The 21,240-nt window shown below is 38.5% G+C and overlaps 2 protein-coding genes across 8 annotated transcripts in view; one reads left to right on the forward strand and one right to left on the reverse strand.

Annotated features, from left to right (window-relative positions):
* Nucleotides 1–1,620, forward strand: part of LOC307127619 (uncharacterized protein) — a 92,655-nt gene extending 91,035 nt beyond the window's left edge. For all 5 annotated transcript variants that reach the window (XM_079818965.1, XM_079818966.1, XM_079818964.1 and 2 more), the window contains one exon: nt 55–1,620. In XM_079818965.1, the coding sequence (XP_079675091.1) occupies nt 55–1,258 (1,204 nt within the window). In that variant the 3' untranslated portion in view covers nt 1,259–1,620. The remainder of the gene's footprint in view (nt 1–54) is intronic.
* Nucleotides 1,342–20,849, reverse strand: gpsm2 (G protein signaling modulator 2). 3 transcript variants are annotated; one of them, XM_079818970.1, is made up of 16 exons: nt 20,792–20,845; nt 20,645–20,689; nt 16,240–16,578; nt 13,999–14,220; nt 13,341–13,476; nt 12,709–12,848; nt 12,493–12,616; nt 12,292–12,407; nt 6,782–6,937; nt 6,548–6,656; nt 6,284–6,413; nt 6,055–6,137; nt 5,732–5,905; nt 2,662–2,830; nt 2,347–2,585; nt 1,342–2,208 (listed from the first exon to the last, which is right to left on the reverse strand). In XM_079818970.1, the coding sequence occupies exons 3-16, from the start codon at nt 16,299–16,301 to the stop codon at nt 2,059–2,061; spliced, it is 2,010 nt and encodes a 669-aa protein (XP_079675096.1). In that variant the 5' UTR covers nt 16,302–16,578; nt 20,645–20,689; nt 20,792–20,845; the 3' UTR covers nt 1,342–2,058. The 3 variants fall into 3 exon arrangements, with proteins under 3 accessions (XP_079675096.1, XP_079675097.1, XP_079675095.1); XM_079818971.1 differs by lacking the exon at nt 16,240–16,578 and having other exon boundaries at nt 20,792–20,849; XM_079818969.1 differs by lacking the exons at nt 16,240–16,578; nt 20,645–20,689; nt 20,792–20,845 and adding an exon at nt 14,963–15,232.
* Nucleotides 20,850–21,240: the final 391 nt, after the last annotated feature.

The raw sequence follows: 21,240 nt of genomic DNA on the forward strand, positions 1-21,240 counted from the left end.
TTTCTCATTTATACATTTATCATCTCATTTATCATTTTCCTTTCTGTTCTCTAGACTGAACATCTCTCCACCTGAACCTTCTGAAATGAATCTTCACTGTCAGTCTTGTGTTCACATTGTTGACTGTGATCAGTGGGTTCAGGTGGAGCCGTCAGTCTGTACAGATGAAGGAGGGTCAAAGTTCAGGATCAGCACTCAGGCAGGTCGGTTCGAGTGCAGCCAGACCAGAATGCGATGGGTCTGTGCTGGTGACGTCACTCTTCAGTACCGTGAAGTGGATGGACGTTTCCTCAGTGCAGAGCTGGAGAGGCTTCAGTGTGAGAGAATTGGTCCAGTGATTGATGTGACCGTGATCTCAGGGAAACTGGAGGAGGCCCATCTGCCTCATTACGCCTGTTTAGCAGAGTCTGACCCCGCTCTCAAAGATGCTGTGAAGCTTCTCAGTGCTGAAAATGAGGGAATAACTTTGGAATCAGTGGAGCTGACTCGTTTTCATGCCAGAATACTACAACCATGTTTTTCTCCTAAAACAGTACTTATGAAACTAGGGATACCAGTGAAAGTGCACTGTGATCTACTAATCTTCATGACAAAAAAGAACCCCATCATTCTCCATGTGTATTTTTTCCCATCAGATCCTGTTGTTGCAAAAAAAATTAAAACAGAGGTAAAGCCAAGTCATCAAATTGAGTGTCCAAGACCGGAAACCCCAATGCAGATGAAGAAACAACACAGTCTCGAGGTTCCTGGTGCTTTTGTCCAACCCAAAGCGATCAAGCTAAGAGGTGACATTGAGCCAAACTTCTTTCAGGTCAAGCAAACTGTAGTTGATGACATCAATATGACTCTCAGCCGAGTGGATGATCAGAAATCAGTATGGACTGCAACAATTTGGAAAGAATTAATCAACAATAATCCAAACAAAGCTGATCAAAATATACCACAACACAAGACACCACAAGTGGTTGTCAACTTTGATAAAGCGCAATTTTTTGATAGAAATTGGTGTGGTCTTATTAAAAGCGTTAAGAATGTGAACGCCATTGCAGACAAACTGCTTCATAAGCAAGTCATTCATGAAGAAATGTATTCTGAGATCACACATCCCACTTCAACCAGTGAGGACAGCATGAGAAAGATCTGCTGCATCGTGCGTAAAGGCAGTGTTGCTGTGAAGGAAATTTTAATCTCTATTCTTCTGGAAGAAAATCCCAACCTTTTAAAGCATCTGCCTTTATCTGACTCAAACTTTTTTTAGATGATTGCACATGTAGTATTTTACATGATTTGTGAATGACTACAGGCGATGCACTGGAGAAAATCACTCTTTCTACAGGTTTTAGAGAGAAGTATTTTAGTCAAATCATGTTTATTGATGGAATTAAAGAAAATGTAAATGGTCTGCTTGCCTGTAAAATTTCTTTTATTTTTAATCACCTAGACTGCTGCAATATATTTTCTTGTCTGATAAGACAATTTAACAAGGTGACAATGCCAAAATGTTTCTGTACAGGTTTTATTTCTATACAGCTGTTGTAAATTAATCTTACTGTATCATACTTTGACATTTTAGGTACATTTATAGTTTAACAACTTTTTTAATAAACTAAATGTGACTACAAAAATAATACAGTGATATGTGTCATAATTATAAATCTCATATTAACTGGAAGGTAACTAGTTGTAGTAACAATGTTAATTCAATAAATACAAACAAACCTGCAGTCTTGTATCAAAAGATACATTTGTGTGATTCACTATGGTGATCATAATCAAAGCAATGCATCCTAAACTAAAACAACTTTTAAAATCCTTACAAATGCAAATGTACAAAGAGCTTAAATCCAATAAAAAATTAAAATGTGTTATTTACAACAAAAGTATTATTTTGCCCAGTACAGCTGTACATGAAATGCCATCCAAAATTCAGTTCAAAGTTCAGACTGATGGCATGTTACCTGACCATCTTGGATCACCAGCGTGAGTTTTGTAGCACTCGTGTGCAGAAATTGAGCTAATTTCTGCATATGAAGTTCAGAAGTGGAAGTGCATTTTTGATCAGCGGCAGGAGGGCAGCGTGACTCTCTGCTCGTCCATTCTCTTGGCCTGTGAGCGCATGATGAGGCTGAAGAAGTCTTCATCCGGGACGGTGGGGCCACGGGTGGTGGGCAAAGGAGGGGCACAACGCTGATCATCCAGACGGGACCCCTGAGAGAGACGGAAAGAGATAATGAGATGAATGGCTTAAATGAACCAATAGACATCCTTTCTTACAGCTACAATTTTTTTCCCATTTATTTTTCTACGAGATGCTCATCTCTGGTTAATACGAACACATCGTCTCACCTGACACTTGACGAGCATGTCAAAGAACTGGTCATCGGGTTCTGTGGCGTCTGTGCTGGCCATGACCTGGCTGAGGATCATTTGTCTGCTGTTAGTGCTGCTGTGTTCGGATAGGGTGCGCAGGCCGGGCAAACTGTTTTCTGTTCCTGCCCTCTGCTCGTCCAGCCTCCTGCCCTGAGCACTCGACAACAGTCTGAGAAACGGCTCCTGACCTGGAGTTGCAGCCGACTCTGAGAATGCTGGAGAGACAATGTCATTTTAATTGGCACTTTATTGTCAAATTAAATAAAATAATGTGAAAGAAGAGTTCCTAACATTTCCTGATGGTTGTGGGAGGGGTGGTGGGTGGGGAGGAGGAGCTAGTATTGAGAGACAGATGGCTCCTCCCATCCTGTATGGCACACCGCTGGTCGTCCATCCTGTTGCTCTGGAAACGACTCAGCAAGTCAAAGAAACCCTCGTCTCCTATGTCTGTACTTCCATGCTGAGGGCAGAAAGGTCAAAGGTTAAAGGCAAGGCAAGTTTATTTTAATAAAGGAAAACAAACAAACCCCTTTATGAAGAACTGAGAAATTTTGTAACCAGTCCTTTCAATTTATGAACTGTTCTCAAGAACAAACTGATCTCTCATTTTAACAATTGAACACAAAAAAATATATAAGAGTCACATAAACTAGAAAAACATTTACAAAAAAAAAAAAAATCTTAATATGATGGATTTCTTTGTTTATATTTAAATAATTACAATCTGTTAATTGAAATAAATCTGAAATAAAATATTATATTAAACTTCCACTTGAATGAAAATTATAAATGTTGTCTTGGCAACTAACTGAAATAAAATACGTTTAAGTTGAACAACTAAAAATGACTAAAAGTGAGAGACTTTAAAAAACAAGAACTGATATAAAAAAAATTATTCAAAATATGAATACAATAAGGTTTTGACAATATGACGCAAAAATGTCTGGTTGATTGTAAAAGGGGGCATTCCAAACCAAAATGGAGACCTTAAAACTAGAATGTGAGTTTGTGGTTTACTGGAGTCTTTGTGATGTTGATTTCTTTGGAGTAATGTGCACTCATGAATCATGCTCAATAAGATCAGGAACGTCAATTAACAAAGTAATTTTGGTAGTACTTTAGAATAAGGTCTCCTTTGTTAACATTAGTTAATGCATTAAAGGGATAGTTCACCCAAATATGAAAATTCTGTCATCATTTACTCACTCTGAAGTTGTTCCAAACCTATATATGTTTCTTTCTTCTTTTGAACACAAAAGAAGATATTCTGAAGAATGTGGGTAACGAGACAGTTGACGATAGCCATTGACTTTTCCCCCCTACTATGGAAGTCAACTGTCTGGTTACCAACATTCTTCAAAATATCATCTTTTGTGATCTTCATACAGGTTTGGAACAACTAAACTCTTGTAAATTATGACAAAGTTTTAATTTTTGGGTGAACAATCCCTTTAACTAACATGAACTAACAAAGGTTAAAAGGAACACAGCAACTTTTTTGGGACTTTATCTAATTCACCGTATCCCCCAGAGTTAGATAAGTCCATACACACCATTCTCATCTCCGTGTGTGCCATAACTCTGTCTGACGCACCCACCGCTAGCCTAGCTTAGCACAAAGACTGGAGGTAATTGGCTCCATCTAGCCTACTGCTCAATAAGTGACAAAATAACGGCAAAATTTTCCTATTTATGTGATGTGTATAGTTACATTGTGTACTAAGACCGACGGAAAATGAAAAGTTGCAATTTTCTAGACCGATATGGCTAGGAACTATTCTCTCATTCCTGCGTAGTAATCAAGGAACTTTGCTGCCGTACCATGGGTGCAGCGGCGCAATGATATTATGCAGCGCCTGAAAATAGGCTAACTTCCATCAACATAACCAACGTGACAGCCTGCTTGCACAGAGAGCGTGCTGGGGACTATTTTCAGGCGCTGCGTAATATCATACATTTTCCGTCTGTCTTAGTACACAATGTAACTATACACATCACAACATGTAAATAGGAAAATGTTGCCTTTATTTTGTCACTTATTGAGCAGTAGGCTAGCAGTGGGTGCGTCAGACAGAGTTATGGCACGCACGGAGATGAGAATGGTATGTATGGACTTATCTAACTCTGGGGGATACGGTGAATAAGCTAAAGTCCTAAAATTGTTATTGTTAATGTTAAAGGGATAGTTAAATGGTAAATGGACTGCATTTATATAGCGCTTTTAACAGACCTACGGCCATCCAAAGCGCTTTACATTTTTGCCTCACATTCACACACTCATTCATACACCGACGGCGGTGTCAGCCATGCAAGGCGCCATCCAGCTCGTCGGGAGCAGCTGGGGTTCGGTGTCTTGCTCATGGACACCCCGACACTTGGTCAGGTGGAACCGGGGATCGAACCACCAACCTTCCGGTTTGTAGACAACCTACATGAACCACTGAGCCACTGCCGCCCCTCATAGTTCACCCAAAAATGAAAATTAGCCCATAGTTTACTCACCCTCAAGTCATCCTAGGTTATATTACAAAAGTCCAGACTAATCCAAGCATTAGAATTGCAGTAATATTTGCTCTGTTTTTGAAGTGCATAAAAAATGCCCCTGTCCATCGAATAACGTGCTCCACGCGGCTCTGGGGGGTTAATAAAGGCCTTCTGAAGCGAATCGATGCGTTTGTGTAAGAAAAATATCCATATTTCAAACTTTATCAGGTAAAGTTCTAGCCCATCGCCTTCCGTGGAAAAGTGTTGAATGTTGAAAGTGAAACTCAAGATGCGTACGTGACGTCATGACGAGCGGACCTGGTCACATTAGTCTTTCGATCAGCAGAGGACCTTTCTACACCTTTTCCATAAATTGAACACGGAAGGCTGTCAGCCGAAACTTAACTTGATAAAAAGTTTTAAATATGGATAGTTTTCTTACACAAACGCATCGATTCGCTTCAGAAGGCCTTTATTAACACCCCGGAGCCACGTGGAGCACGTTATTTGACGGACAGATGCATTTTTTATGGGCTTCAAAAACAGAGCAACTATTACTGCTATAATAATGCTTGGATTAGCCTGGACTTTTGTAATATAACTGCGATTTTATTCGTCTGAAAGAAGAATGTCATATACACCTAGGATGACTTGAGGGTGAGTAAATCATGGGCTAATTTTCATTTTTGGGTGAACTATCCCTTTAATTAATAAAAATGTTCATGTTCACAGTGCATTATCAACTTTTGATCTGAAAAATGTATCAGTAAATGCTGAGATTTACATTTACTATGATTAATAAATGCTGTACAAGTTTTGTACGTGTAATTATGTTTTTTGAGTATTCTATTTGTTTTAGTAAAGGTGCTAAAAGTACTTTGTTCTGCGGAGCTTCCCGCGTGTTGCTGGTATCCTGCAGGATTTTACTGGAGCTGCTCTGCAGTTTGTGCTTTTTTCCTCGGAAACGATTGACAAAAGAGAGCTTTGAGGACGACTTGGCCATTGTGGATTTGGTCTGCTTGAAGAGGATGTCACTGGTCCACTTCTGACCCTGCAGGACAGAGATTCAATTACTCAACGAATCATGATGCCGAGATCTGAAAACATGGATTTATGCTCGATGATGACTATACATATAGCTTATGAATCAAATAAATGCACTCTACTGATCGAAGGATTTGAGCATTCAGCTGCACTCACATTCATGTTGATCTTGTCAGGTGTGAGTTTCAGCAGCTCTAGGTTCTCCATACTGTGCCGTCGGCTCATCCTGGGTCTCGCTCCTGGAAAAATCAACCATACTGATTTTAATGCTGATCAATCAATCAAGGCAATGACCAAACACTTGTTTATTCTTTATCACAATTTTATTGTTGAGAATAACTATACAGAAGATCCTGAGATGCTACTTCTGAAGGAAGTGGTGTACCGTGCAGGTTGTAGTCGATCTCTTTGTTCTCCGACAGGACTGAATTGTTTGTGCTGTAACTGAGGCCGAGCACCATCTGAAGATCAGAGACATTCATGCGAGCAGTGAGCTCACCGCTACGATCTCCAGTCTGTATAAAAGAAAATCAGGGCATTTCTATAAAAAAAAAAAACCATCACTTTGGCTATCTTTGTGTTTGCCTGTAGTTCATTGACAAAAATCCAAAAGTCTAGCTACCAATGGGTCTGCTGCAGCTGTACATACCTCTTTTGAGATTTCTAAGTGCTTCTCTGCAAAGTGCATAGCCTGGTCATGATTCCCTAGTGCTGTATGTGCGTTTCCCAAACTCCAGCAGGCCCTGCCTTCACCAATCCTGCAGAAAACACGTTCTTCATACTTAGTATGCAAATTAATATACATCAAGAACTGATGATTACACACAAGTTTTGTGTGCAAGTATCAATTCATTCTTCTACTACTACTAATGTGTGAAAGCACCTGTCGTTGAGGTCCTGAGCAATGATGAGATGTTTGAGATGGTAGTCGATAGCTCTCTCATAGTCCTGCAGCAGTGTGTATGTGTTACCCAGACTGTAGCAGGCCTGAGCCTCCACCGCCAGATCCTTCAGCTGCCGAGCCAACTGCAGAGCCTTCCTGCATTCAGATTACTATCACGGTCAGAGCTCAGAAATCAAATTAAAATCAAAAATCAAATGTAAGACTTTAAGGTCTACATAAATAAAATGTATAATGCATGTTCATACAAACCAACACAATCAAATTAAATCCTGCATCTCTCAAACTATTAATTAAACAGGCTGGGGCACATTCAGCTACAAAATAGTAAAATACTCAAGACATGTTCTATTTTATACAGTATATGCCTACGTATTGAAATTGTATTGTATTTTATGTATTGGTATATCAAAGTCGCTGTTTGGATTTGAGTCTATGATTGGATCATAATTGCATATTGCAGTGATGATTATGTTTCTAGCATGTTGTATGTTTGGCAACAGTTCTTCTAACCCAAATTGATGAATTGTGTAGCTTTTCATTTCTTAAACAACCATGTACGAAGGCACATCATGGCCTTTTTCCAGGATGACAATGTCAAGATGCATCAGGCTCAAATTGTGAAAATCCCCAAGGACGGTTGGTCATTTTATGTAGTTCTTATCACACTGACGTATTTTCAAGTGCTAATTTTTCCAGTAAGTTTGGCTTTAGTTCGTTATTTGATGTTATAAAATGGGGTGGAACATCAGGATTGGCAGCTTTGCTTGTGATTGAGTCTGCGGCAGAGGGAGTATGTGTGGGACCCTGATACAGCGGCTCCACCTCAGGATCACTGCTGCACAGACAGCCCTTTAATTGTGTTTTTTTACCTCCAACAGTTAGCTTTTTGCAGGATCTCAGTGTGGCACTTGATCTTGCCATGTCACTTTGAGGATGCGTTGCAGGCATCTAATGTGGAAATATTCCAACATTTTCAGATGTCGAGCATAGATGGTCCATGTTTCACAACCATACCGAAGGGTGGTGAGGTAGATTGCCCGATAAACAGCCATCTTTGTGGGTAGATTTAAATTAGTGGTGCTGAACACTCTTTTTCTCTCTTTGAGGTCTGTGTTGTGTTGCAGTCTATGGTTGTGGTGCTGTAGTCCAGTGTTTCCCAAACTTTTTTCAGTCATGGCACCCTTTGAAAATGTTCTCAATTTTGTGGCACCCCCTCGCATACGTTACGCTAGAGGTGTAACGGTACAGTTTGCTCACGGTTCGGTTTGTATCACGGTTTTAGGTTAACGGTTTCGGTATGGTTCAGTATTTGCTATGTTCAGGGAAAAAAGGACTACTGTCAAATAAAAATAAAGAAAATAATAAGAAAAAATATTTTAAATACAAGCAGCAGCACAAATAAATACTATTGAGCAAAGATACTAATAAAATAAACTATGCTTTTCAGGTAGGCCTACGTCTAACATTAGTTTTAAGGTACAGAAATTGATCAAACGTAAAATAACATTGCATATTTGACTGTATAAATTAAAGATTAATCCTATTAAACTTACAAAAGCTATTCAATCAAGAGCAGTGAGTGATGTCCTTGTCTTTTGTTGTTTGACATTAAACAGACAGCAGTAAAGGCTACTGCCCCTTTAAGACCTAATGCTCGGATATGCGTCGTCTTTCTCGACTGTATAAAGTTTACTTAAGGCATATAGTCAAGTCAAGTCAAGTCAACTTTATTTATATAGCGCTTTTAACAATGCAGATTGTTTCAAAGCAGCTTTACAGTGTTAAACAGGAAAATAATGCAGCATAATTTTATTCAGCTGTATAGCCATTCTGGAAAAATTTCAAGTATCATACAGTGACAGTGTGGGCTTTAGATCAATAATTTGATCAGTAATTTAGTTTAAATGGTTAATTTAGTTTATTATTTAGATGTATTTCGATGTTTAGTTGAAAAATTTAATGTACCGTAAATCCTCTAATATAGGCCCGGGCCTTTATTTTACTCAAGCGCATCGCGGTCCAGGCCTTTATTGGAAGGAGGCCAGAATTAGAGGCAGGCCTCAATTTCTATTTGAGCAAATCAAACTACCAGTAGAATGACTAAAAATGAGATTTTGCGTCTATTTCAACCTATAAAATACTAGGTTCATTTATTGAAAACGTACAGTTACCATAACATTATGGTATGCATACAGAACATTAACAACAAATACCGGTAATTCAGGCTAAATTCCAGTGTAGAAATATGGTAACAAAAACGTAGCAAACATAGGCTACCGGTAGTGCATTGTAAACACTTAACCATACACGGTGATAATTAGGATATTGATTCATAACAAAAGGCAACAGACACCTTACCGCTCCAAAGTTTAACCATTCCTGTCTCGTTTGGTTTGAAGTTATAAAAAAAAAAAATCCTCCAATTCTGTTTAATACTCGTCCTCCTCAGTTTCCTCCTCCTTTTCATCTCTCCCTGTAAACTCCTCATCACTCGCGCCAGCCTCTACAACAAGTTAATTATTGTACAGCTCCTTTTCGTCCTCCTCATGTTCCGCTGACCGCTGCGCGTCTGTTCTCATCCTCGCGCCGTAAACGTTAGCCTACCGGACCCGGTGACTGAAGTCTCACGTGCGAGTCAAGAGTGAGGTGATCAGACATCCCAACCTGAAAAAAGTCATTTCAGGGAGGTATCTCTCCTAAAATTATGTAGATCACTTTAACTATTTACATAAGCTGCTTATACTATTTATGTAAACTGCTTTTATTTATATTTCATTGCAACTTTAAACAGGTCTAAGGAGTTTGTTGTTTTCATGTAGCCTTGGCAACTAGCCGACCTGAAAAATATGCACATGAAATGAAACTTGTTTAACTCAACCATAACATGTTAGTTACAAACTGTAGAGCGTGCAAGATTGTCATTATGTTTATACTTTATACTTTCGTTTTTTGGGGCACTCTCCCTCTGCCATGGCACTCCAGTTTCTAGATACACTGAACTGATTAATTCGGTTCGGGAGAAGAGATAAAAGCCCGCCCACACTGACAATTGATTGGTTGACTTACCGAAACAAGCCAATCAGGACGCACTCCGTCTTACATGCGCTTCATTAGGTGCACACTAGCACACACACGTAAGGTTTCTCGCTCTCTCTCCCTCTCTGCCGTGCGCGCGTGCACAGTTTGTGTCTCGCATGCGCGCTCTTGCTCGCTCGCTCTAGATTGCGGGAGAATTTTACTAATTTGCGGGCATCAGGGAGCCGCTATAAATATGCGGGAGACTTGGGATGTCTGGGTGATTGACATGACCAGTACCCTGTGGTACTTGTATGTTACTATCACAAGCAAGCATAATGTTGAGGCCTGCCCAGAAAAACGTTGGTTCTAATAATAGCCCCGGCCGCTATTAGAGACCGGCCTTTATTTACCTTCGGTGACAGCGAGACCGGCCAATGTTGGAGACCCGGCCGCTAATGGAATACAGGCCAATATTAGAGGATTTACGGTATAGTAATATACAGACTATGTCTGCTAGAATACTCATCAAGATGGACATGTTGACATACTTTTTGTGTGAGTTTGTCCGTTCAAGAGCGAGACTTGAAAGAGAACTCAATATTTTCACGCTGTGAGACGTGTGCGCGCTTTCGGATGAGTGCACAGAGACAAATTTTCTCACAGCGCGCGTGCACTACACCCGGGTGATGACGGCGAAAATGACTGGTCATATTCGAACATACGGCAGCAGTAGCATGCATCGAACAAAGTTTACAAAGAGAGAATTATTTGAAAAATGTGAAGAAAAATATATATATATTTGGACTTTTACATGGCACCCCTGCTCTCGTCAGACGGCACCCCGGTTGGGAAACACTGCTGTAGTGCGTGATCTTCATTAACTGAAGGCATCATGTGTTCGCAGTATTTTGTACTGTGACCCGGGGCTGCGTTCTCAATTATTGGTTATTTTTAAGACCCAGACATCAAAATTCAAGACTTTTTAAAGTCTTTTTAAGGTATTATTTCCAAATTAATCAATTCAAATGCTTTTAAGACCCCGCGGGAACCCTGTGTATGCTCTAACAGCAGCTTTAAGAGTAGACTGTAAATCTTCTGGGAGTATGTGATACTAGAGCACAATCATCCGCATACTGCAATTCCAACACATGAACCAACTCAGGGCTCGACATTAAACTTGTTCACGTGTTTATCCTTCGGACAAGTAAATCGGTCATTCACTTGTCTGAGTAAAAAATTAGCTTGTTTTTTTTTTGTGTGTGTTGTAAATAAAATGTATTCTGAAGATATATTCTCACCAGTGTTCAATCAGCTTTGACATATTTAAATCTGCATATTTGTGATATTTTTACCTTTTATAAAGGGCATTTTTCTCCTAATCTTATTAAATAAAGGCTATGCTTCAGCTTTCGTTTTATATTCTTAAATTTGATCAATAAATTAAATTAGAAGACAACACTGGCTGTTACCAATCAAATTAAATAATTTACACTGAAAAATTACAACTGCATTAAATAATGTTATGAGATTGTTTTAAATATTTTTTGAATATACAAATAAGAAAAGTTGGAAAGAATGTTTAAACATGAAACTAAAACGCCAGTAGGTGGCGGCAGATGACCGTCTGAATGAGTGAGTCGATTCATTCAAACGGATGATTCATTCAAGAATGAGGCAGTCGTTTACGAATAGGTCAATGAATCTTTGATTCAACCGATTCATTCAAAACGCTGAATCATTCACTAACACGCTGTTGCGGTGACGCGTTCTGCTGTGATCTTTGTTTGGAACTATTTTCGCTGCTGAAATAGAACAAAAACACTCAATATTTAAGACTTAAATTGACTTAATGTTAATAATTGTTTATGGAACTGTCATATGAAATCAGTGTCATTTTCAGTCGTGATGTTATTCAGGAAAACAGCACTCTTGGTAATGTGACGTTGCAACTGTATCATGTTATAAATATAAATAAACTCCACATTTCTACATTTTTATGGCAGTGCGTTAACTGAGTTTCTCTGTGTGAGCGGTGCACATTTGTTTAGATTTCTCCTCGAGAGGCTGCGCGAGTGTCAACAGCGTCAGTTCATTATACATTATATATTATTATCTACTATCGATCGCCACTTACACTAATGAATGCAGAATCATTATTGCATTTTGGTGATTCCCAAGTTATTTTTTTTAATGACGTTTTATCAGGCTACTTGTCTGGTCGGGCAAGTAAAATTCTCTTTCACTTGCCCCTTCAACAAAATCCACCTGTCCCAGACAAAAGCGTTATTGTCGAGCCCTGCAACTGAAGTTTAGTGCTTGAGGTTGTCTACACCAGATGTGACGAAGGATAAATGGAATTTTGCTATGTTCGCTTTATGTCAGAAGTAGTGCAGACACTTGGAGTATGTCAGAATCGCTCCCTCTCCCTCTCAAAAAAAAAAAAAAAACACCAACAAAAATATTACCCTCACCTGTAATGTTCTGCAGCCCTCTCAAACTCCCCAAGGAATATGCAAGCGTTTCCAAGGTTGCAGTAGGCTCTCCTCTCTGCAGACCGGTCACCAAACTCTTTAGCGATAAGCAGACGCTGGAAGACAAATGGTTCACACACCGTGCAGTGTGAGTGATTTGCACTGCCTTACACTCTTTAATTTATGACACAGAACACTCACCTGTTCATGAGAGGCCACTGCATCCCTGAAGTTTCCTAGCAGGTAGTATGTGTTCCCCAGGTTTCCATAAGTTCTCCCCTGTGCTGCTCTGTCTCCAAGTTCCTTCACAATACACAGGTCTGCCCTGAGCAATTGGAGAAAGGAAAGAGGATGTACAAACTCTGTACCACACATGCAAACAATGTCCACTTATGTGAGCGTTGGTGGGATATTCACTCGTAATATTCAGCGGCTTTTCGAAGTGCTGTCATGACCTCCTCAGGGAAGTCTCCAGGTTCTGCTCCGCTCCAGCAGATGCTCTTTCCCTTGGCGTGGTACACATTTCCAAAATTATAAAGTGCTCTGGCCTGCCCCACCTTTAGGAAAATAGCTAATTCAATAAGAGAAACAAACAAAAACCCTACATACTATGAACCCTAGATGTTAATCTCCAAGTACACTTCACAGAACTCATTATGCTCACAAAAATCTCTCATTAACAATTTACTTCTTTGATTTTAGGGTAAACAACAACAATCTGGTAATTTATTGATGAGATTTGTACAAATGTTTGATTGAAATATTCAGCAATGATTAATTTACATTTACAACAAGCATTAACCAGATCCTGTCTGCATCTATTATTTTACTGACTGTTAACACACCTGATTTGTTTGTCAGTTTGCAAGCTAATTTTTCCAGAAAATTTCAGAGCTTTCTATTGTCTCATCAGGAGGAATTGCTAGTCATGTTTTTCATTTGCAAGTTGCTCTGGATGAAAGCATCCTTGCATAATGCTAAATGTAAAATGTAATATATTCCATTATGGTAAGGTATGGTCTATTGTGTCGATAGAATAGATCACTCACCTTGTCGCCCAATTCCCTGGCAATATCTAAATGTCTCTGGCAGCAGACCACTGCCTCATCAAAGCGTCCCAAAACCTTTAATGTGTTCCCCAGGTTACCGCTGGCTTTGGCCTCACCAAGCCGATCCCCAGTGGTCCTGAGAGAATAAATCAGAACATAGTGCTGTCATCAACATAACATTTGATAAAAATATTATACAATTATCATTAAAAACATTTTATTTGTTTTGTTTTTGAAAGAAGACATGCTCACCAAGGCTGCATTTACTTGATCAAAAATACAGTAATAAAGTAATCAAATGTAAGATAACACTGGTGTTTCAATTAAATACAGTTATTTAGTCAAGAGCAGTGAGTGATTTTTTTATTTTGTTGTCTGATTAACATTAAAACAGACAGCTGTGCAGCTCTTAAAGTGACAGCAGCCTAATATTCCTGATGCAAGGCTGTCTGTTTTAATGTTAATCCAATATAATGCAACCCTCTACGCACACCATGGCAACATAACAGCCATTGGCAACAGACATTATATAACTCAGTGTCTTCACGCAGTTAATTAAATCAAAACAATCGGTAATCTTACTGACCCCAAACTGTTGAACAGTAGTGTAGTATAGCACTCTGGATACTACAATTGCTAAAAAGTTGTGCGAGTATACCTAGTTAGAGTAAGATCATGGTGGTGAAACTCCAGAGCTTTACTGTAGTCTTGCAAGTGGAAGTAGGCATTGCCCAGCTGACTGTAGATGGCACTTAGAACCTGCAGGTCTTCTGTGCCAACTTGCATGGCGGCCTCAAAGAAAGAAACGCCGGCGCCATAATCCCCGACCTTGCACAGACGCTCCCCCTCCAGAGCCAGGTCCAAACAGGATGCCTCCATCCTACAGAGGGCAGCACAAACAGTTTTTTGAATGGTTGACAAGCTTTTTAATGTCTCTGCATGAACATCAGTAGAAATAAAACAAGGTAGGATGCTGTCATTATGGAAGCATACAAAATACCCAGACAGTGCACCATTTATGAGTCTAACATATTCATAATCAAACAATAGGAAAATTCAACTAAATGACATGAAATGGCTGCCATGACAGGCTATTGAGTCCTTTGTGATGGGAAAGTCTCATTGTGCAAGATCTACATCTGGATATATTTTATACATTTTAAAAAGTTGAAACTTAAAATGAGCGACTAAGGTTTAATTTGATCTCCATTTCTTATGTAAAACAAGAAATATAAAAATGTCTGAAAATAGAATGTAGTCATATAATAGGATACAATTTATAATCAAAAAACAAGTTGTGCGCACACAATTTCAGGTTGATTTCAGGCTTTTTTCATATGATGTTATGGTATAAATCAAAAATCACACATCCATGGATTATCATCATGTTGTTAGTATTATTAATCTAATACTGGTCAGCATAGGGTCCTTGAAACTCCTTGCAACTTAATTCAATCTAACCCGTTGAAAGGTAAAAAGACCCAACAGAGACATCCTTCAGAAATCTACCGGATACTGCATAATTTATGAGGCCTCGCAAATATTTAACCACCATTTCTTCAGGGTAGATTAATCCCTACACATAATAACAACTAGTCCATTAGAGTTTGTGGAGGGCCTACCTGGCGCCGCCTGGCCTCACACAATCAAAGAAAACTGGACATGTGAAAGGCATCTAAAATGCTTCGATGTCTCCTTAAAAAGTTCTCTGATGGGGTTGTAATCTCCAAAACCAACCGTCCCAAACACACATACATCCCGATGAGGCTTGCCAATCAACCAAATTCTTCAGCCTGAATTACACTACTACAGGCTCAAATGATTTTAAAAAGAATATTCTACACAGCAGTTGTCCACATTGGATGTCTTTGAGGGCAGAGGTTGAAGATGGCTTTGGCAAATACTGTGATGCTCAGCACTTGAGCAGCTAATCTGATTGCGTTTCTGCTTTCCACGGTCGTGTGTGATTAGCGTGCGCACAGAGAGAAACACTAGTGAGATTAGACCCGCTGCATTGCATGAAACTCTTCAATGCAATGCTCATTTCATCACGTCACTGATCAATACATTACAACATTTAGAGTCGAGCGTGTTCATCTAGATTCTAGAACATTATAATGTACTAATTTGCATAAAAGACGCTCAGAAACAGTGTAGTTTGTTTCAAACGATCTCTGAAAATTACTGCACATTGGTATGATTAATCTTAACATAACGTGCAAAATCCATTTAGTTTGTACCAGGGACTCACAAACTAAATAAGTGTATTTCTATGCTCTTAGAGATAGCATAGGCTAAAATTGGCTTAATTGCTATGAGTGACAGATGTTTGCCGAGGACTGACGAAAAGATAAAAAACAACTAAACTCAAGGGCTGCAGAATAGAATACAGACAATTATCATAAATGATTCAGTCGTTATTAAATATTGAGCAAATTAAGGCACATATGCTTTCCCTCACACACACACACACACCAACTTGGAAGTGTTAAATCTAACATTTTGATCCAACATTTTGGTTTTACTTTGCCATTAGATATCATTCACAATATCAGATTGAGTCAGTCATGCATTGTCCCAATCGAAACTTATTTTTAAAACATGAAGGGAGATAAAGTTATGGCAAGCAATTAGCAATGATTTATTGAACCGTTTAATTTGCTTATATCCTTATTTTCAGGTATTAAATCAGTGGAGACAAGGGACATGTTTGTAACCTGTTCATCTAATACAGCGCTAAATAAAAACTTTATGATTAAGTGCTATGTGAATACAATTTTGGTCCACTTCAGATCCTAAGCATGAAAAAGTGTCTTTACGAACGAGTTAATACTGGACTAGCTCCAAAGAAGGTGCATTACAACTACAAGAAAATATCATTCAAGTGTCGCATGCCTACCTGTAGTGGACAAAGGTTCGGTTCTCATTCTGCATGCTAACCACTGCACTGCTCACAGCCATTGAAGAGCATTATGAAGTACTGATCCCAGGCAAGTCCAGAAAGTAATCCATCAGGGAACAGTGAATTGAATCCCAGAAAGAAAAGAAAAAAAGTCCAAAAAATTGGGAACTTAAGTTTTTGCAAACACGTCCGAAGTCTGTGTGATGTTTTCCAGTTGCGGAGTCCAGGGTGCTACAGATGAGCTTATCCAGACTTATATTCACCACAGCAATGGGTCTGGGAAGTGTGTGTTTGTGTGTGTTGTGTGTTTTGTCCAGGATGCTCTTCCGGAGCTCTCTGTGAAGAGAACACAAGATGTCGAGTGTGAACCCTCATTCTGTGTGTAATGCCATGGCAACACCCACTGAGCGGCAGACACATGCAAGGGAGGCAGATATTAAGTGTGTGTGTCAGCAGCGTTGTGTATGTGAAAGCTAAACCAAGGGGGCCCAACAACAAGAGAGAAAGCAAGAGCGATCAGCCCATAAACACAGCTGAATATCTGCCAGGCATGCAGGCCAGTACCAAAGCATGAAAAACGCTTTCAAGTTTGTGACAAGAAGAGTTTTGTTCACCCTTCTCTTACAAATCCACATAGAATTATAGCAAGAAAAAAACAACAACATTTTCAACTCTAATGGTGACTGTCGGCCACTTTCAAACATATTACACCTCTGTGACATTTGGAAAGCTGGTTTGTCATTGCCGAACTAATCCAGATACAAGATAATCAGCTTGAGGAACCATAGAGCCACGTTCACAAAATATTCAGTCTATATTTCTCATTTTAGATAGACAGAATGCAAATAATGCACAATGTTGTTGTGGTTTGTCATACTTTTCTTGTGCATAATTAAAGTCACAACAAATTGGAAGTTGCGACAGATCTTTCTTCAGTAATGTGACATACTTTTGAGTGTAACAGATTGTAAATGAAAAAAAAATGTGTTGATTGGGTATTGAGATGTGAGTGTTGCACTCAAAATGTAATGCATCTACCTTGCAGTAGATGGTGGAGAGGTAAGGTATAAGCAGATGAAAAGACTGGAGTCATACTTATTTTCCTCTGATGTTATGACATTTTGATCCAAAATTCCCAGGTGAAAATAAATAAATAAACATTTGAATCATTCACAATAAGATCTAAAAAATGAATTTACAAAATAGGGTGAATTGACATTTCAATACAATGATTTTTATACATTGTATTAAAAGTTAAAACCAACATGAAACATTTCCTTTCATATTGTTACAGAGAAAACTGGATTTAAATGATAGGGCTGCACAATATATCGAAATTTCGCAAATGTACTGAATGATTTTAATAGGCTACTTCAACATAGTGAAAAGTGTATGTTTTAGGCCGACGCATATAGCAGAGAATAGACTGAGCACACGACTGTTACTTATTTGACTTGCTTGACGTTAAAAGGAGTTATTAAACGCAATAACTTGTGAAAAACAACTCCTCGCAGTCTCGCGCTATCTGCTGTCTGACACACACACCGAAACGTGCGCACAAGCCGCCTCTCTGAAAGCGTGTGATCCCTTCAGTTCCGTTTTGTGTCTTGTTACACACATAAACGGTCAAATACACACACAGTTATGTCAAAATGGCTGTCTTGATAAGTATTCATGTAAACACAGGCGGTTATGCTTTAAGTAAACGATATCAGTTGGGGAAAGAAACCGAATGCGTGTCAATAGGATCCGTGCATTAGGTCTTAAAGTGACAGCCTGCTAATACAGTAAACCTGCCGCTGTCAGTCAAACAACAAAAGACAAAGAGAATCACTCAGTGATCTTGGCTGAATAACCTTTGTAGCTTTATTATGATTCAGTGTATATTTAATTTATGTGAAGAAGACTTAAAATTAAGATAACAAAAATAATCGTCCACCCCTAGTTCATGTGTCTTTGTTCACCTGGATGTTCTTGATGTTAAGTTAAGCTGATATAACTATATATTACCAAGTCAAGTCAAAGAGTTTTTGGTATTTAAATATTGGCATTACATTTTTTGTTTGTTTACATTGATGTTAAAATTACATTGTCAGATTTGTGACATTCATTTTTGCTAAAACACCGCTGGTCACTTTCAGAAGTTGTAGCGATGTTTTCTTTTCCCAGAAAGAAACCCATAAATGGTATCATTCTCAGTTTTTAAATAATTTTTAAAATATCATTTAAATAGATTTTACACACTCAAAGCAATATCGTATCGCATATCGCATTATTTAACAAGGTATTGCATATCGCATTTTTCTTCAATATCGTACAGCCCTATTAAATGAGTTAAAAAAAAAAAGAGTAAAAATCCCTTTCATTTTTAAACTTATAAACTAATTGTAATCATTCTGTTCACAACTTGTAAGAATTACTTCAATGAGCTCATGGTTTCTGCCGTAAAATTAATTCATTGTTAGCTAACTGTGCGATTTGTATATTCCCATGAAGCACCGTAAATGGTGTAATATAGGCTAAGTGAACATTTAATAACTACAATATAAATTTCAAGCTAGAAATAATAACATTAAAAGTAGAAATCTTTCTAGCTCAATTGTCACAGAATGGAAATCACAAGATTGTGGGATATCAAAGGCAGTGAAGGACACATCTATGCTGCCTTCAAAAATAAATTAGATGAAGGCATCTCAGGAGACAGGAAGTGAAGCTAACATTGGATTTGGACGGGCCTTGACCTTGGTCTCCCTATGTACTCCTTAGATATTTGTGCAATGAGTCATGTGATTGTAGTTTCCCTCATTAAAGCCATTGAAAGGATAGTTCATCCAAAAATAAATTCTGTCATTGTTTACTCAGCCTTACATTGTTCCAAACCTGTTACAGACATTGTTCAAAATATCATCTTTTGTGTTGAACAGAAGAAATAAACTCATACAGGTTTGGAACAACATAAGGGTGAGTAAATTACATAATTTAAATTTTTAGCGAACTATCCCTGTACACAGTCCTATTTTCAAATATGTTTTAAGTTTCTAATGTTAAGATTCACCACATTTTTAGTTTTAGTTCATGGCTTATGATGCTATAATGGAAGTGTTTTAGTTTTTTTTAAATCCCTATGGAAAAATTTATTCTGGGACCAAGGCTGCCAACAAAGTGGGAGGGCACAGTTGTACTATTTTAACCAATCACAAATTGATTACATCACAAACACTGGTCTCTATAATTAAAAGAACAACACAACTCCCAGACTAAAGTCTAAACGGCATGAATCAGAACAAGATAACCCTTGGTAAATGGTGAAGAGCAACATTTTCTTGACGACGACAACAACAACAAAAGGGAGACACAATCAGTCTCAATCAAGAGAGCTAATAAACGGCCTGCTAAAACATGTCACAACATTTGTGCCAAACAACTTCAAATCCATTGTATTCCCTTTCATCATTCTGAAAAACAAAATGAACGCCAAAACACAGAGTCAGTTGCAAAACTGGTTTGTGCGTCATAATTCTAACAGAAAAACAGCTGTGTGGTTCTCATACTACCTCAGAGGCAGGTTAGTTTGACAAGACGAGGCATGAACAGAGGTTAGGAAGAAGACAGACACAAACTTGCACCTTCCATGACACACAGGAAGTTGATGACTGCACTGCCATCACATTATGACTGTCACTTGACAGCTATTACAGGGGGTAGCTTTTAATGATCCTTTATACACACAGAAAGTGTGTCTTGTAAGCAGTTACAAGTAAACACTTGCCATATTCAACAGAGTTTTCCATTACATTGTGCCAGGAGAATAGGCATGTTGGCCATAGAGCATTTTGAATAAGATAGATATTGGTCTGAAGATAGATATAAGTATATAATGAATAAAAAGCGTACGGTAAGCCAATATCACGGCGTCATTCATAAAGCAGTATACAGTCTCACCCATGTCTCACTCCCAAAGCAAACAATAAATGAAAGCCCAGGAATAAGCGCGCAAAATATGTACACAATCCATATGGAAGGTAACGTTAACGTTATAAAGCACATAAAAACACCACCCTTTAGTTTAACAAGCGTAACACTTAAGTTACTTCTGTAAGTTAACGTTATAGTAACGTTACAAAGCTAAACAAAACCAGAGAGGAAAAGCACAAACATTACACTATCGCTTGTAGAATAATACAAATGTATTATCATTATCACTCTAGGACAAGGGAGAGAAATTATTTTAAAAATAACTAAAAACAACCCATGTTTCATTTCAATGAAATCATAATATGCCAGATCTCCGCGCGCGCTGTAGTTTTACATTATGGCTTTTCAGTTGATATGTTCATTTTGTTGTGTCGCGCGGCTCTGTCTTAACGGCCGTTACGGGCCAAACTTCAGTCATCATACTCACTTCAACTCCTCCGATTCCCCACCGATCCTTCTCTGGGTTCCTCGTCTAACAACCAACAGAGTCAATAACACAAATCAGTTAAATCCAAACATGGTGTAAGAACCGATTAACTAAAACTGTTCGCTTTCAAATTAATTTCTGACTCACCGAAGGGGTTTACAGAGAAAACTTTACACCACCACACAAACCCGGACAAAGGGGGCGTGACGAGGCGTGGTTGTAACTCGACTGGCCAATCAGATTCAAATATAACCCCTCCCCGCGTCAATCACCAATGAAATTTGAATGTTTTATCGTTTTTTTTTCTCTTTGACAAAAAACTGTTTGTTTTAATTTACAACTCCTCTCCTGCAACAGTAAGACAACATAGGCCATTGCAAATAAAACGGCAAAATAAAACCTTATCTAGCTATTTTAACTAGTCAAATGAATGAAATGTTTTTTTAGCAGGGCTGACTGACAGCTTAACTTAAAGGGATAGTTCACCCCCACCCAAAAAATTCTGTCATCATTTACTACTCACCCTCAGGTTATTCCAAATTGTGATTTTTTTTTTGTTCTGCTAAACACAAAAGAAGATATTTTGAAGAATATGG

The sequence above is a fragment of the Gobio gobio genome (assembly GCF_949357685.1).
Source record: "Gobio gobio genome assembly, chromosome: 6".
Taxonomy (NCBI): Eukaryota; Metazoa; Chordata; class Actinopteri; order Cypriniformes; family Gobionidae; genus Gobio; species Gobio gobio.

Bases quoted from the DNA above. Each gene is read 5' to 3' on its own strand.
- gpsm2 (XM_079818970.1), bottom strand. From the start codon at position 16,301: ATGGCTGTGAGCAGTGCAGTGGTTAGCATGCAGAATGAGAACCGAACC. The intron at 13,477-13,998 runs GTATACTCGCAC...TTATTCTCTCAG, and splicing joins CATGATCTTACTCTAACTAG to GACCACTGGGGATCGGCTTG. The intron at 6,138-6,283 runs GTACACCACTTC...TGATTTTTCCAG, and splicing joins GATCGACTACAACCTGCACG to GAGCGAGACCCAGGATGAGC.